Source organism: Microdochium trichocladiopsis (assembly GCF_020744255.1).
Source record: "Microdochium trichocladiopsis strain MPI-CAGE-CH-0230 chromosome Unknown B0I36scaffold_2, whole genome shotgun sequence".
In the NCBI taxonomy this organism is placed as follows: domain Eukaryota; kingdom Fungi; phylum Ascomycota; class Sordariomycetes; order Xylariales; family Microdochiaceae; genus Microdochium; species Microdochium trichocladiopsis.
In genome coordinates this window covers 1-16,365 of record NW_025763545.1, presented here as the reverse complement: position 1 = coordinate 16,365, position 16,365 = coordinate 1, and the positions used below count along the sequence as shown (strand labels likewise).

General features: G+C 56.7%; 8 protein-coding genes across 8 annotated transcripts; 5 read left to right on the top strand and 3 right to left on the bottom strand.

Moving 5' to 3' along the window:
• Positions 1-122: 122 nt before the first annotated feature.
• On the top strand, positions 123-1,676 carry B0I36DRAFT_358779 (uncharacterized protein; the record flags this gene model as incomplete). The annotated part of the gene is made up of 1 exon (XM_046158015.1): positions 123-1,676. One exon carries the CDS (start codon positions 123-125, stop codon positions 1,674-1,676), a length of 1,554 nt encoding a protein of 517 aa, XP_046016148.1.
• An 888-nt stretch (positions 1,677-2,564) lies between these two features.
• On the bottom strand, positions 2,565-3,597 carry B0I36DRAFT_282683 (uncharacterized protein). Its single transcript, XM_046151522.1, has 3 exons — positions 3,471-3,597; positions 3,019-3,401; positions 2,565-2,959 (listed from the first exon to the last, which is right to left on the bottom strand). The coding sequence occupies exons 1-3, from the start codon at positions 3,588-3,590 to the stop codon at positions 2,605-2,607; spliced, it is 858 nt and encodes a 285-aa protein (XP_046016147.1). The 5' UTR covers positions 3,591-3,597; the 3' UTR covers positions 2,565-2,604.
• Positions 3,598-6,090: 2,493 nt separating this feature from the next.
• B0I36DRAFT_282680 (uncharacterized protein) lies at positions 6,091-7,890 on the top strand. The gene is made up of 3 exons (XM_046151521.1): positions 6,091-6,787; positions 6,856-7,468; positions 7,562-7,890. The coding sequence occupies exons 1-3, from the start codon at positions 6,140-6,142 to the stop codon at positions 7,645-7,647; spliced, it is 1,347 nt and encodes a 448-aa protein (XP_046016146.1). The 5' UTR covers positions 6,091-6,139; the 3' UTR covers positions 7,648-7,890.
• A 192-nt stretch (positions 7,891-8,082) lies between these two features.
• B0I36DRAFT_313165 (uncharacterized protein) lies at positions 8,083-9,325 on the top strand. The gene has a single exon (XM_046152590.1). The coding sequence runs from the start codon at positions 8,124-8,126 to the stop codon at positions 9,189-9,191; it is 1,068 nt and encodes a 355-aa protein (XP_046016145.1). The 5' UTR covers positions 8,083-8,123; the 3' UTR covers positions 9,192-9,325.
• Positions 9,311-11,095, bottom strand: B0I36DRAFT_371760 (X-Pro dipeptidyl-peptidase C-terminal non-catalytic domain-containing protein; the record flags this gene model as incomplete). The annotated part of the gene is made up of 1 exon (XM_046160042.1): positions 9,311-11,095. One exon carries the CDS (start codon positions 11,093-11,095, stop codon positions 9,311-9,313), a length of 1,785 nt encoding a protein of 594 aa, XP_046016144.1.
• Positions 11,096-11,798: 703 nt separating this feature from the next.
• B0I36DRAFT_237800 (uncharacterized protein) lies at positions 11,799-12,954 on the top strand (the record flags this gene model as incomplete). The annotated part of the gene is made up of 2 exons (XM_046149558.1): positions 11,799-12,049; positions 12,129-12,954. The coding sequence occupies 2 exons, from the start codon at positions 11,799-11,801 to the stop codon at positions 12,952-12,954; spliced, it is 1,077 nt and encodes a 358-aa protein (XP_046016143.1).
• A 554-nt stretch (positions 12,955-13,508) lies between these two features.
• B0I36DRAFT_236531 (1-aminocyclopropane-1-carboxylate synthase) lies at positions 13,509-15,279 on the top strand (the record flags this gene model as incomplete). The annotated part of the gene is made up of 6 exons (XM_046149473.1): positions 13,509-13,640; positions 13,697-13,738; positions 13,811-14,213; positions 14,303-14,508; positions 14,639-14,883; positions 15,048-15,279. The coding sequence occupies 6 exons, from the start codon at positions 13,509-13,511 to the stop codon at positions 15,277-15,279; spliced, it is 1,260 nt and encodes a 419-aa protein (XP_046016142.1).
• Positions 15,280-15,656: 377 nt separating this feature from the next.
• Positions 15,657-16,355, bottom strand: B0I36DRAFT_358773 (uncharacterized protein; the record flags this gene model as incomplete). Its single annotated transcript, XM_046158014.1, has 1 exon — positions 15,657-16,355. A coding segment is annotated over one exon (699 nt), but the record flags the coding sequence as incomplete, so codon positions are not given.
• Positions 16,356-16,365: the final 10 nt, after the last annotated feature.

Sequence of the window (16,365 nt, the reverse complement as noted above, 5' to 3'; positions counted from 1 at the left end):
CGAGCCAGCCCTTTGTTTCCCCGAGCTCAACCACACTCCCAGGAGAGCTGGCTGTCGGCAGAAGTGGCACTCCTGCCAGTCCAACACGTCGAGGCCCGCCTGCCTCTTGTGGCAGCACAGCCATGACGGCGAGCAGCCACCCGCCACACCACCGGCCTGCCGCCGCGGGGTCCATCCCGGCGCTGCCGTACGAGATATGGCTGGCGATCCTGCGGTACTTTGAGCTGCGGCCCCTCGAGTTTGGTCGCACAAGACCCGACTCCGGCTTCACTGCGCGGCGGTCGGTCTTGTGGTCGCTGTGCCTCACCAGCCACCGCCTGCTCGACATCGCCAGGCCGCTGCTGTACGCAAATATTGTGCTGCCGCTCGACGGCTCGAATCCCGGTGCCCGTCGTTGTCTGCGCCTGCTCCGGACCGTCTCGCAGAACCCCCGGCTGGGGAGGCTTGTCGTCAGCCTGGCGGTTCCTCTTCAGCTCTCGTTCGACGCACGATGGTGGGAGACCTCAAGAAGCATTCTCGCGGTCAACGACGTCCACGGAGACCACCGGCAGCTGTTTGAGAAGATGCACCTGTTAACGGAGGATGCCGCCGTCAGGGGTCACCAACAGGCCGTACAGCAGAAACTAGTTGCACTGCTCATCTGCCTCTTGCCAAGTCTGCAAAGACTCCTCGTCCACGTACCTTTCACTGTCGACTCCTCGTCCAGGAATCTGCAAGCGGCACTCCGCATATTGTTGCCTGACGAAGATAATAATCTCATAGACTCGCTCAACACATTAAGCATCACACAGCGACCGCCACCGACACAAACAGACGCAGCTAATGAAGGTGGAAGCACTAGCCATGGCAAATTCGAGCCGCTACAAAGACTCGATGTACTGCAGCTTCAGCAGGGACCTTCCCTGGACGGGCCGGTCCTCCTACCCGAGGATTCCGGCGACGGAAACGGCCTCGAGGGAATCCTACCCATCCTGAAGCTTCGAGCTGGCAAACTCAAGCGCCTGGACTTGTCCGACCACTGTCTGCAAGACGTCAACACGAATGACACAGCAACCAGCGTCATCGCGCAGATTACAGAGCTGAACCTCGTCCACCTCGACCATCCTGGCGAGGCAACGCTCCTCCTGCGGTCCGCAAGGAAACTTGAGACCCTCTCCCTCAATCTGACCCGTCACGCCGTCCCTCCATCGCCCTCAACATCGGCCGGCACCAACGACGACTACAACATGGCAATCCTCGAGCGCCGCGATACCCTGCGCAGCCTGAGCTTCACGGCGGCCGACTTCGACCCCGTCGAGCTCGGGTATCTGCTCGGCCCTCTCGGACGACTGACCTGCCTCTCTCAGCTCAGCCACCTGCGCTTCCTCCGGGTCGAGCCACACCTGCTGATCGACTGGCTTGAGGTCAACACCTGGCCCAAGTTCCTCGACAACCTGCCCAAGAGTCTGCTCAAGCTGGCCTTCCGCTTTCAGCCGCGCCACGAGGAGCTCTGCCACATATGGGCCCGCAGCGGCATCGGCGCCGCACTCGCCTCAGGGGAACGGTGGAGGAGAAAACTACCCCAACTCGAGGCGATTTGTCTCGAGCCGTTACCCTACATTCCGCGGGTTGCCGAGGAGCTGGCCGAGTCTCTGAAGATGGATGGCATTACGCTGACTTGGATGCACGAGATATGAGATAGGAGGAGAACGAGGAGCTAGCGGCTATGAGTTGGCGGATACTTGTGGGGGACCCATGAATCAACAACACCTCTTATCCCCCGGTCATTTTCCGAAGTGATCTGCATGGCACTTCTCGAGCTCGGGGTGAGTTGTGTGATTTTCCACCACGCTCTCGGCCGAATGCGCGCCTGAGAGGGAGGGACGGAGGGCTGTCACACCTGCACTTAGCCGACGCGGTCCGCGGTCCGATTCACGGGTGTCGCGCCTCGCGCGCCTCTGCTTCTCGCAGGCTAAGGACCACCGGTGCTGCTTCATGAGTTGTTAGTGGGAAGTCTAAGCTGTCGATCCCAGCAATCTTGAGACACAATTCATGCGCTCGTCGCTGGCGCGCGCAAGATAGTGGAAACGCCTGTGGTGGGGAAACTAGAGCTCTGCGCTCAGGGGCAGGCTTGACGTAATTTGGATGCATAGTCGCAACGGCTGTCACGAGCGGGCATTGTTCCAGGTGAAGTGGATCGCCACTGGGTCTCCTTGGACAAGCGCGTCACGGAGAGACTAGTGCTTGGAACCGTAGTGTCCGCGGAAGACGCCGTCTAGCCTTAGCGCCAAAGGCATCGCCACAAGAGCATTCAGCTTCCTGGTCGATAGGCTTGTCCGAGGGCGTGCTTGGGGCTAGCTGGTGGCGGGTCCCGTGGATCAAGCATCCAAGGCGTTGCGCCGGTGTTTTACATCCGGATAAATGGTTAGACTAGACATAGGGCTGTTCGAGTGGAAAATCAAGTAGCCAAGAGAATGCACACAAGGCTTTCACCTAGTGGATGCGCACGCAGAGAGGGCGCTGAAGAATGCTCAGGAGAGCCAGAGAGAAAGACTTGTATATTCTAATAGATCAATACCATGGTCCCTGGTCTGAAATAACGCACAGCCAGTTATGAACACAAAATCAAGCGGTAGAAGTGGCCTCCCTAACCGCGCCCTTGCCGGGCTCAAAGTCCTGCAGCCGAACAAAGTTTTGCTCATGATCCTCCTTGATGCGAGTCGGCTTGGAAGAGTGCGACAGATAGCCTCCAGTATCGTCGCTTTGCATAGTGTCCTTGGACTTGACGCCAGAGCTGCCCATGATAGAAGGCAGCGCCTTCTTGAGCAGCGAGTATGTCGCTGGCATGCAAGCGCAGACGTTGCCGACATGAACCTCGATTTGGCTCCAATACCCCATCTCGCGGTAGTCCCACGTTGGGTTGGTGCTGTGGGAAAAGTGAATGAGGGATTGCAGGCGGACAATGCTGACAACGGTGACGCTGACGAACGGGTGTTAGCTCGGAGATCTGCTGTGCGTGGTGGCGGATGGACAACTTACAATGTACCAACCATGAACATGATGATGACCTGAGCCTTCTTCCTCTTTGACATGGCGAGCTTTGATAGCGGCCGCAGGGGCAGGACGATGATGGCAATGTCAAGTGACATGTTCACCACGGCTGACGCCCAGCCAAGGGCATTGCGGTCGAGACAAGAGATGTCTGCCTCGCCATGCCAGTATTCCCACGCACCCCACACAGGCCGGCATTGGTTGCAAGACACCGCGACGGCCAAGATGCTGTATGTGACGAGGCATCCCATCAGGACGTAGACCTGAATCCGGATGTTGCGAACCGGGAAAACTCTGAGGTAGAAGAGGAGCAGAGACATCTTGGTAAAGAAGATGGCGACTGCATAGACCCATTCGCCGTGGTAGTACCCCTGTATTGCACCGTGCTGGTCAGTCCCTGCAAGCTCTGGTGAGGCCCTAATGGGTGAGGCATGACATACGATCAGCATCTTGGTAATGTCTTCAAATGGCACAGTCCAAATGTCCCTGCCCAGCCCATACCAGTATAGCGGCACGCTCGTTGCCGCGAAGCCCCCGCCGGCGAGGATAGCACCGACCATGCTGTAGTCATCCCATTGGAAGCCGGCTTTGCCGACCACCCGTGAGACAAGGCGCAGGATGAAGAAAACCACCGAGACAATGAAAAACGACATGCCGAGCCACATGGTCTCCAAGCTCTCATCGCGGATCGGTGCATGGCACGAGGCCATCGAGTAGTTCATGGTGCTCAGTGACTCTTTGATGGTGCAGTTTGACTGGACACAGAGCTGGGCGGTAGCCGTGAGCTGGGCGTTGGTACAGATGCATGTTTGGTTCGTTCCGCATGGCGAGGCAGAGACGGCCTCCTTGAGACAGAGAAGCTGGGTAGGCATAGAGTCAGCTTTGTCCAGCCATGTGCAATCATGTCTGCTACCAACTTACGCCGCAGACTGGTGGTGGCGTCGGAGCCACAGCCAGAACCACTGAGAGCCAGAGGCACGAGGCGACGATGGAAAGGAATCGGTGCATGGAGAACGATGCCAACCTGGAGCACTCGAGACAACCTTGCACAGCTCCGTGGAATGCGCTCCGTCGATGTTGTACTGCTGGTGTCACAACGCTCTCGAAATCGGTTCGCGCAAAGGATTGCCGAGCGAAATAAGCAATGGCAAGCCAGCGGCTAGGTGGGTTTATGAACCTGGTAACAGCTCCGGCGGGACGGTATCCGGTCGACCAATGATCGAATACATAATAGCGGCAAGATCACCATAGTGGAACTCCCCAAGTGATGCATGGGGACCCTGCAACCCCTACCGAGGGAAGGGCTCGCACGACATGTAGGCCCTGTCTGTCAAGTTGCCTTTCCTTGCGATTCGTTTTCCATCCGGCTCGTCATGGAAGCCTTGAGCGATGGTGTGTCTGCAGGCAGAGCAGATCACAATAGGGGTCTGAACATTGCTGGTTGACGGGCTCTTGGAGCAGCCATGACTCATTCTGGATCTCGACAATGGCCCGGGCGTGAACCGACCTGCAGCCTGCCAATAGTGTCAACCTGCTCGCAGGGATTTCCGGCCCAGCCAAGGTGGCACTACCAGCAACTCGGCCGTGGCCGTGAGCCCTGCAAGCCACACTGTTTCCCCATGGGTTACTGATCGGCCGCGGAAATCTGGGAAGTCCGTGGCGGCACTACCCATCGCCGGCCATGACAAGCGAGCTTTGCTCTCTTAGTGTGCTGCCAGGGCACACAACATCCTCCTCCCCACAGTGTCCCAACGACGCCACAAATCAGCGCCAGGTTGCTCCTATATCTCAGCATTGGTTAGAGCCCCTCGCTTCGCTACGACTGTGGCCAAGGTTTACGCTAGCACCGACTGACACACTGGGCCAACAGCTCAACAGCGCTTCCTGTAGAACACACACAATCTGGCGTGCGTCGGTCCTGACTAGAAAGATACTAGTTGGCAAATAAGAAACGCTCAAGCTGCGGCCAATTTGCCTGATGCTTGGTGTATCTCTGCAATGTCTTGCCACTAGTCCCGGGACCCTAACCGACAAGCATACTTAGCAGTGCTTATACTTGCGAGTCAAGGAGGGCCGGGCTCGTTTGATCCTGACAGTGTGGACCGCCTGCACCACGGCAACACGGGGAGGCTTCTTTCAATTATTCCTTGCGCGATCCGTATCTCGCGGCAGTTTTAAGTCCGATATCCCGCAGGCGCGGGGTTCAAGCGGTTCGTAGTCAATAGATGGACAGGGGCTTGACGTGATGTTGTGCAGGATGGAATCTGGAGCCGACACGCAGTTCAATGTGGATTCCCCCGTTTGTCGTAGGTAAAGTATACGTCCACACGGACGGCTCGACATGCCCGAGAAGGAAGGGGTCTTCGAGCTGACGATTCAGCTAGTGGGGCATTGTCTGGCGCCATCGTCGTAAGCCCAGCTGTCATTGTCATTGGGGTAGACTGGCTCCGTTTGGGCAGGAGAATCTGGACAGTGGGTCCGAGCACGCTAATCCTGAGTCCCCAGCTACAGTCACGATCTGCTAACAATGCTAGAGAAGAATGCTTTCATCGGCTCGCAATCTATGAATCAGGAAAACCTCAACGCCGATCTTGGCTCATTCCGTATACAACATTGGTTGATCAAGGCTTGAAAGCGGAGCAAGGCTTGCGCACTATGGTCTCCTACGTTTCTAATAGATCACTGGAGGATTAGCGCAGGAATGGAATTGGTAAGAGAGTACTTTGCTTTGTGTGTGTGTCCCTGTCTGGATTCTTCTGCCCAAATGGAGACTGGAGCAATTCACCCTTGCCCTGGAAATGATCGACAGGGTCTGTGGATCACACTACTGAGCACGAGCCCACCCCCGGTCTCTCCCAAACCGAGGGGCGGCAGGGGGTTCATATCCATGCACCCCCCCCCCCCCCGGCGCATGGGACAGCGATGATCGCTTGTGTGTATTCCTCTACTTCTGGTGGCTGATGGATGCCCACTTACTCACAGGAAAGAAAAGGAGACTAAGGTAATCAAGACAAGCCGAGGACGCGGTTTCATTGTTCTACTCCTCCACATCGACCATTTCTGTGTAGCTTTCGACGCTTCCGCTCTTTTTGCACTTGTGGCTTTCGAGATGCGTACCACGACTCTTGCCGCTACCTTGCTTGGCGCTGCCAGTGCTGTTCCCGGGCTTCTCGGCGGCGTTACGGGGCTTGTTGGTGGGCTTACTGGCGCACTCCAAGGCACCCTGGACAAAATCGACGACCAGCTAAACGATGTTGGTGTCGTAGGCGCTGTCCTGCTGGCCGAGCTGGGCCAGATCAAACCGACTGCAACGCCATCCTCCATCAAGGAAGTCGCGTCCATCGTCAAGAAGGTTGGTGGTGCTAAGCCAACCGCACTTCTGCAGAGTGCAGTCGAGCTTGTCCTCAACGGGCTGGGCCCAACCAGTTTGGAAGGGGTAATCCAGCAGTACTCGGCCGGCTCCAACAGCGAGAACAATGTCAACACCCGGGAGCCTGCAAAGGTTATCTTCCCCTCTGCGGATGCTGACGACGTGCCCTACTCCATCACCGAGGAGAAGCTCCGTGCCGCCATCTACATCCCAGACACCTTCACGTACGGCAAGAAACCTCCCGTTGTTCTCGTGCCAGGGACAGCGACGAAAGGTGGGCTCTGCTACGAGCCTAACCTGGCCAAGTTACTTCCACAGGAGGACTATGCCGACCCTGTCTGGCTCAACATTCCGGGATGGCTCCTGGAGGAAGTCCCGTGGAACGCCGTAAGTGACCGTCCTTTGTTTCCCTGTATCATGACATCGCTTCTTACGTGCTCTCGACCGCTTGCCAGGAGTTCGTGGCTTATGCCATCAACTACATTTCCGGCATCACATCGCAGAACGTGTCTGTCATTGCCCTTTCCCAAGGCAACCTCGACACTCAGTGGGCCTTCACATACTGGCCGTCAACACGCCATGTGGTCAGCGACTACATCGCTGTTTCGCCCGACTATCACGGTAGCGTGCTTCTGAACGTGTTGTGCCCTAAACTGGGTCTCTTGTCGTGCCCTCCCGCCGTCTCCCAGCAGCTGTACAACGCCAAGTTCATCGAGGCTTTCCGCCGCGTCGGTGGCGCCTCCGCCTACGTGCCGACCACCACTGTCTATAGTGCCACTGACGACGTCGTCCAACCCCAATCCGGCGCGAATGCCTCTGCATACCTGCAGGACGAACGCGGTGTCGGTGTTCTCAACGTGGAGCTGCAGAAGGTTTGCCCGCTTGCTTCTCCCGCACTTGTCGGCACACATGAGAGCTCTCTCTGGGGTGCACCCCTCCAGGCCCTCATCAAGGACGCTCTGACGCATGACGGACCCGCTGATATTTCACGCATTCCGGACTGGAATGCGGAGTGCTCAAAGATCGCTGCTGACGGTCTCAACTTGGAGGATGTCATTGGGACCACATGTGAGTCTTGCACTTCTCCATCGACTCTTTTGTCCTTTCCTGCATTTTCATCTCCTGCTCTGCGCCTTGATACTAATATGGCATTGTGTGCAGTTGCCGTACCTGTTGCCTTCGCCGCCATGTTTCTCTATCCCAAGCGGGTGACCACTGAGCCTGCCCTGCCCTCATACGTCCAATAGTCGCGTCGCGCGGACATGCACTTTACGTTGTTTCACTGACTGGTACAACATATCAAGCCCCAACGGGGCCTCAGTATTGGTTATCTTACTCTTCACCACGAACACACTTCATTTAACCTTTCACCTACTCTGCGAGGTCATTTCTGTAGGGCGCTCAAGGCTTTATCTGTCAAGCACTACATGCTGTTTATCGGTAGAGCGCACATGAGGGAAAGCATTTGGCCGTCTCGCGAATAATATGGGATACAGAACTGATGGCACCAATTGTTCCCCCCGCCCGTGACTATGTGGACATCGCAAGGGATTGGTTGGCCATTGCTGCGTTGGCTTGTGTCCACTTTGGCGACGCGCCACCTATCATGCCACAACCTACCATGCTAGCTGTCCTGTTGACCGCTGCGCTGCCTGCACACCACACACACCAACATCCGCACTCGTGAACCGAACCCCGCCGACACGACAGCTGCACGGCAGTAATGGAGGGAAAGCCACATCTCCAGCTCCTGAGCCTGCCAACAGAGCTTCGGCAGTATATGTGGGCCATCTACTACCGCGAGGTCGACCGCCCCTGGCTGCGCTATGCCGTGGATGTGGGCAGTGGAATCGAGTCCCAATGCGAGATCCCCAAGGCGCTGGCCTCGACCTGCAAGCAGATCTTTGAAGAGACGAGACCGTTTATTGGTCAACACGGCAAGCTGGACTTGCATATTGTATACCCGCCTTACATGCCCACGCAGCTGCCAATCCTCCCCGCAAAGGACCTCAGAAAGGCCATCAACCACATCATATTTCATGTGGCTGACATCTCAGGTGGGATCGCCTGGGATTACGACCGACCTCCCAAACGGCCTGTCAAGTTCCACCGTTTTCCCAACCTGACCGATTTTACCGTTTGTGTTCCCACGCACGTGCCTATCCAGGAGCTCTTCCTTCCCGAATCAGAGCAAAGATCAACCCAGATCAGATCCACATTTGGGTTGGATGGATCCCCGGGTGAAAGTGACGAGTACATTCCGGCGGCCGTGCTGCTCGACGCGCAGAATACCTACCGCTCGCTCACTGCGGATCAAAAGGTTGCCCTGTGGAAGAATCGTTATAGCGCCAAGGCATTCATCGACTTTTGCTGCCGTGTCGGGCGTGGTGGCTGGCTCAGCCGTGTCGTGGACCCCGGAACACATCCTCTGCCGTTGGCCCTGGAGGCGGACATCGACACGGAAAATACTGGGGATGCGTGGGATACGTTTGACGAAGATTATGAAGGGAGCGAAGGGAGTGAGCGGAGTGAAGGCGAAGAAGACTCGGATGCCGCGGCGCAGACTCTCACCGAATTCAGAGCCGTGGCAGCCAGGCTCCGCGTCGTGGTCGAGTGCGAGCTGTGGGCTACTGCTCGTGGTGGACCACACAATAGCTACACAACCCATCCCATTGATTCAGAGCCCTTGCTGCTCAGGCTGGATCCACGCAGGGTAGATATACTCGAAATGAGGCCGCTGGGAGTGGAGGAGTCCATACTTAGATCGCAGCAGAGCAAGGAGGCTTCATAAAGGCGCTGGCGGTGGTCCATGTTGGACACTTAACCGGCCATCATCGGCTGGGCCTACACTTGCACAGGAGTTCGTGTGCGCTTCAACCTAGGCTGTTCAACTTTAACTATTTAGGCTTGCTATACAAATGGAAGAATAACGTGACTGCCATGCTCGCCTCCAAGGTGCAGTTGGTGTATACCCTTGTTGTCCAGATGTTCCAATGAGCCGAAATTATTCACACCCAGACCGCGTCCACAGACGACTATCCGCACCGACTCGCCCGCCTCAAACTCAATTCCGGTGGCCCAGATGCCAATATCCAGCCGCACAATCGTCCCTGGGGTGATCTTCTCCGCCTTGTCTTGCGGGTAGTAGGGCCAGTGCGGGTGCATACTCTTGGATTCGTCAATGGCGCGGAGCGATGCTCGCATGATACCCATGGGCCCCTTGTAAGTGACAACTTCGGTCATCTGCTCGGGCTTCATCTCCTCGAACGAGTTGACAGGGATGCCAGACCACGGGATGTTGAGATTGGTCATCTGCTTGCCCTTCTTGTCGAGCTTCTCCACCGTCACGTAGACGTCCATGTCGTCGTAGTCAGGACACGACATGTACAACACGGCCTTGGGAATGCCCATGATGGTGGTCGTCTCCGAGAACGTGTGTACAAAGTCGAGCCTGTCGGCGGTCTCGGAGTTATAGCTGGCGATGTGTGAGGGACCTTGGAGTGGCTGCTCAACAGACACCTTGCCCTCTGGGGCGAGATAGAACTTCTTGTACTGGGTTCGCGCAGGAGGAAATTCATCCTCGACGATGTTCTCATAAGACTGAGGCTCCTTTTTGCCAAACCGAAGAGTGGCCATTCGGAGACGAGGGACAGTATTCCAGCCATTGTTCTTTTTGTCCAGCAGGAAGTAGTCGAAGAACTGCAGCAGCTCCTCGCGGGCCTGATTATTGCCCCAGAGGTCGTACCATTCCTGCCATGGGTGCCAGCGCATCCACTTGTCGGGGGTGTCGACCTCGAGCCAGCCGCGAATGGCCCCCATGCCGTGCATCGTGTTGGTCCACGTGCCGGTGATGTATGTTGGGATGTTGATTTTCTTCATGTCGGGGCGTTTGTCGTTCCACCACGCATTGGCCAGCGGGTGCTTTTTAAACATGTCGCCAAAGCTCTCGATACCACTGCGACCCTGCAGCATATACTTGACAATAAGCTTGTCGAAGAGGTCACCGCCGTAGATGCCGCCGCGCGCAAACTGCTCGCGATAGAGGTCACCGCAGCCCTCCCACGGCGCTATCGCTGCCAGACTTGGCGGCCTGAGGGCAGCAACGAACCACTGGATGATGGCCAAATGCGAGTTGCCGGCCATGCCGACCTTGCCGTTGCACCAGGGCATCTTGGCACAGGCTTCAATGCTGTCGTAGCAGTCCTCGGCCTCTTGCGTGCCCATTATCACCATGGTGCCCTCGCTGTCGAAAGCACCTCGCGCGTCGATGTTGACAATGGCATAGCCGCGCGGCACCCACTCGGCCGGATCAGGTCCCTCAAACTTCTCAAGGCCGGAGAGCGTGCCCTTGGGAATGCCCAGATCCCAGGGGACCATGAGACCCAGCGACAGGATGCCGTTGAACTGCTTGCCAAACGGAGACCAGCAAACGATGGCGGGCACCTTGTCGCCAGCGCTGGAGGATGGCGGCCGGTAGATGTCGGCATATAGGGTGGTGCCGTCTCGCATCCTGACCGCGACATCGTGGTCAACAGTGATGTCAGAGTCTATGGGCTTTGCGTCAGGGTGGTCAAACTTCCAGCCCCTGGGGAGAGTCTCAGTACGGGGGTTGAGCCCTGTGTACCCCCCGCGACCAACTGTGGGCGGGTTGATGGGCACCACTGGCACCTCAACATCGAGGTTCCTGAGCGGCATGGTGACTATACCGGGCCTGGAGTAGAATCGTGGACGGGTTAGGACAATAAAGGTGGCTTTTCTGAAATCGGGTATTGTAGCATCCGCTGAGTGGCAACATTGAGAGAGGTCGCTCTAACGAAGACTAAACTGAGTGTAAAGGATTTGACTTTGTCTCTGATGATTGATGTTTTGGAGACGCCCCAGCCTGGTTAAATGGCAATCCCAAGAACACCAGGCTCACCCCTCCATCGGCTCCCCGTGAGCGTCGTTCTCCGCATTCCCCAATCGGCTCTCCACATTCCCGGAAACTCCCCCGCCTCTTCGGCATCACGACTCCACAATCCCCCAAACTCAAAGTTACCGGGCCGATTCCGAGCCGACGGCAAGCCGACGTGCTCGCCATGTGTGCCGGGAGGGCGTCTCCCCGCCCCTCGGCACGGTATCTCGATGTTGAGTGACGCCAATGATTGTCTGCTTGTGCATGTGTCGGGGTTCTGCTCCGTGAGTCGCAGGCCTCGACGACCAACCATTCTGAGATAAAAAGTAGCAGATGCCTCCTGACGAGGCTCAAAATAATCATTGAAGGCCTGGCGACTTCAATCTTTTAGCTTTCGCTACGCAGATTTATACGCCGCATCCAGTCGTTGGCTCACTATACATCCCCGTGTGCTCCGCAAGAACTAAGGGTTCCCACGAAGACCTTTGCACGCAGCAGAACACCATGGTTGTTAACTCAGACTCGGTCAAGGCTTCCGCCTACGTGGCCCCAGTGGCGGTCCCCACGTCCAAGACGCAACAGGCACTCGTGGCCAAGCCCTCTGGTCCTGATCGCCTCTTCTCGCAACCGCACCAGTCATTTGGTGACTGGAGGGACGATCTGCTTCGTGATGGTTATGTCGTCGTCAAGGGTGCGGTTCCACGAGACAGGGCCGACCGATATGCCGACGCTATGTACAGCTGGCTGGAAAACTTGTAAGCAAGAGCCGATATCAACAGTGGGTTCTATTGATGGTGCGGACATGAGGACTAACATTTCGGTCAAACATGGCAGCAATGGCGGAATGGGTTTTCGCAGGGACGACCCTTCGACTATCAGAAACGAGCATCTGCCCATCATCAACGAGAAGGGCATGGTCAATGGCTACGGCGTGGCCCACGAGTCGTTTACGTGGGCAGTACGGCAAGAGCCCGGCGTTATTGACGCTTTCCAAAAGGCGTATGGCACGCCAGATTTGATTGTGTCATTTGACAATATCAACATGGCGTTCCCTAGTCGCTCTGACGTCGCCAGCAATAAGCCATGGCCTCACCAGGACCAGGACCCTGCCAAACCGGGTTTCCGGTGCCTGCAAGGCATTGTCAACATCCTTCCGAATGGCGACCGCGACGGCGGCCTCATCGTGTGTAAAGGGGCCCATCTGCTCAGCGAGGAATTCCACGAGGCCTTCAAGAACGAACCCAACCGGATCTGGGCTTGGACGAACGAGTGGTACGGCTTCACTGCCGAGGGCATGGAGTGGCTGAAGAACAAGGGCTGCGAATGGATCAAGGTCAACGCAGAACCGGGTGATCTCTTGTTGTGGGACAGCCGCACCCCGCACTACAACCTCAGTCCCGAGGGCACCCAGCCGAGATTTGCCATGTACACATGCTATCTGCCCGTCACGGAGGCCACACACGAGGACTTGATTCGGAAGAAGGGTGCCTTCGAGGATCTCAAGAGTACCACGCATTGGCCAAATGCCATGCATGTCGGTGGCATTCCTGTTCTCCGGGACGGTGTGCCCTGCCCGTACAACAAGGACAGACCAATCGAGAGGCCAGTTCTTTCAGAAGTCGGCTACAAGCTCACTGGAATTCCTTATATCAAGGCGTAAAGATCAGATTTGGGTAGAAAGCTTTTGGATCCGATTGAGTTTCTTGATGGAGCTAGCACGAATACCAGCACATTGATTCTGAACGCGCCCATTCTTCAGAGTGATACCATGATATGAGGCTGGAGGAATATATCACTCTATAAAGCAAATCTATACCGTACTAAATGGCTCTCCTAGCGGTTGGCTTGAGCTTCGACTGAGCTGAACCTACCTTATAAGTGGGTTTACCCAAGTTAGACTGAGCTTGATACCGTGGCTGGTGCGGAACGCCGCGGGGCAAATTTTTCGGTCGACAGTCCCGTTGAGCAGAGCTGGCCGTCTTAACCCGACGGGGGCCCCGCCGCCAAGACTAGCATTTTCCCAAGGGGGTTAGGTCGTGGTGTCCCCACGGAGAGTTATGCGAACCCTTGGTAACCCTTGGAACATGGGTGACAGTTCGTCCCAACATACAAATAGAGCGATGCGGCTGCTCTCCATGAGAGGGGTGCCAGCACGCCTTTTGTCTATTGAGTTCCCCTTACAGGTGCAACGACTCTGTCCCCCGCGACTCGGAGATGCTGTCACGAAGAGGCGCTGCGGGCGCCGCAACCCTCGATATCCCATGGCGGTTTGCGCCCGGGGCTAACAACCGCTACGATCCAGTGTCCAACCCAGGCGGCGTCATCTCCTTTGCAACCTCTGAAAATGTATGGGCTGCAAGTGTAATGGATGATGGGTCGCAACAATGCTGACGCAGAGCTAGGCCCTGATGCTAGATGAGATTCACGATTTCGCCCAGCAGCATGTTAGTCGCTCGTTGACCCGCCAGCCTTGCTCGAGACCTTATCATGCTGACATGTGCACCGCCGGGTGCCAGGCGTCCATCCCAGCTCTGGCCTACACATATCGCTTCAGCACTGAAGGCGGACCCCGATTTCCCGTTGCCATGGCCGCGCACATGAACGAGTATTTCAGCCCGGTCCAATCGGTTGAGGCAGAGCACATCATCACGGGGACTGGCCTGACTGCCATGCACGAGCTCCTGGGCTTCAGCATCGCGGACCCCGGCGACGGCATCCTTGTCAGCGGGCCGGTCTACGGCCGTTTCGAGCTCGACTTTGGCAACACCTCGGCCCTGCGCATGGTCTATGCGAATGTGCATGGTGCAGACGCCTTGGCGCCTGAAGTCGTCTCGTCGTTTCAGGAAGCGCTCGATACCGCTGCCCCTAGAGGTGTTCAGGTCAAGGCGCTGCTGATTGTGAACCCGCACAACCCTCTAGGTACTGCAGGACTGCATGGCTCGTTTAATATCATGTTAATTAATCCCGCGGCACAGCGGGACATCTGGCTAACCACATTTGCTGTCTAGGACGTACATATCCTGCACAGACCTTGCGCGCCATCATGGCCTTTTGCGAGCATAACAGCATTCACCTCATCAGCGACGAGGTCTATGCACTCTCCACATACGCGAAGGACGTGAAGTTTGCCCAGGGCTTTACGTCAGTGCTCTCGATCGACCCCGCAGGCCTCATTGATACCAACCGACTGCACGTCCTATATGGCATGAGCAAGGTTAGTGAGGAAACAAAGCCATACGATCAAGATGATCACAAGCCCGACCTTGACAGGTCGCACACAAAATGTCCCTGCTGGTCTTTCCTTATCCAGCTTACACGTATCTGCCTTTCTTCTCCGGAATTAGGATTTCGCAGCCGCCGGACTCCGGCTCGGCTGCCTCGTCACGCGCAATGCAGCCCTGCGCAGGGCCGTGTCCTGCAACATGCGGTTCCATAATCCTTCGGGCTTGTCGGTCGCCATCGGGACCGCGATTCTCGAAGACCGCGAATTCGTTGCCTCCTTCACTGCTCTGTCCCGGCAGAGGCTTTTAAGCGCGCGCGACTATACGGTCAGCGTGCTCGCAGAGGCTGGTGTCAGATGCGAACCTGCGTGAGTCACAAGCACGAATCACTTCAAAACCGCCTTCAAATCCCATATCCCCTCTCATCTGTCCCTCTCCCTGCCTTGCCACCAGATCAATTGTATGCTACATATCTTGACAGATGAGGAGCCTCTTACTAACGTCTGCGCAAATTGACGGCTTTGCAACACAGTAATGCTGGCTTCTTCGTCTTCATGGACCTCAGCCCATGGCTTAGCCCGCCGTTATCGCAAACCGCAAACGACGACGAGAGACAGTCTTGCGAGTTCGCGCTCGCCGAGAAGCTCCTTGACGCCGGCGTAGGCCTACACCCAGGCGAGGAGCACGCCGAAAGGGCCGGCCAGTTCCGCCTTGTCTTCAGCAGCCACGACAGAGAGACCCTCGAGCTGGGACTTGCGAGGTGAGTAAGGGGCTTTGCAGCACTGTGATCAACAAGATCCCGGAAAAACCCCCCTTTCTCCAAGTGTGAGCTTCCTAGCTAATTGCATACCTGCTCCGGTTATTCTTGGCAACAGATTAGTCGCCGCCCTGGCAGACATCGCGTCCACGTAGTGAATATCATGCGTCCCAAAGGTTGCACGATGAGGAGAACCTAAAGTTGGTCATGGCTGCCTGAGTGGTATAATGTCAGAACAAACAGTGTAAAATTGGGGCAGGAGGCCTTGCATCTCGAATACTCCGAGGAAGGGGGCGCGCGTTAGGTAGATGGGCATGCTCGACTGGTGTCTTGGGAGACAGGGATATACTGCGGATTGTGGAAGCGGTGAGTGGCTTGTCGTCTTCAAATTTCTTCTAGAGCCTTAATACATCCCGTGCGAAAATCAGTCGTGAATGTCGGCATCCTCCGTAGATACAGCCTGGCCTCTTCCCACTGCCACAGCCCGTGCTTGAGCCGAATCTGCGACAGTATCGCAGGCACGAGATCCTGCTCATGGACAGATGCTATGCTGCCGCACGGCGCGGCCGCAGCTGTAGCGGCGCCGACCAGGCTAACCCAGAGCATCTCCTCGGGAAATGTGCAGACTATGTCGTCGAGCAGTAGATCATCGCCTGTGGTAGCAGCCGCGGCCAAGGCGTCCCGTAGCCGGCGGAGAAGGCGCGCACGGAGGACGCCGCCAACCGGCGTTTCGCGTAGGTTCGTGTAGATGAAGAGTAGCATCGCGTGCAGTAGGATGACTCCGAGCCTCTGGCTGGGGCTCTGGCTCTGGCTGAGGTAGGACCCTGCGGGCTGCACGGCTAGTCTAGGCTCTTCATCATCGTTGCCGTTGCCGTTAAAGAGCGCGAGAAGTACGCGGTATTCGACTTCGTAAAGGCGGTCCGGGTATGCCGCGTCCCAGGGGAGGTCCGGTAGGCTCCACGAGTTGAGAAATGTGGCAAGCTCGTGTAGCGATATGAGGAGCTGGGATGGTGAAATGCTATACCGCGGGAAGACGAGCGGCGTGAGGTTAGGGTTTGGAGTGATCGCGTAGTCATTTTCGAAAGCTTTCGGG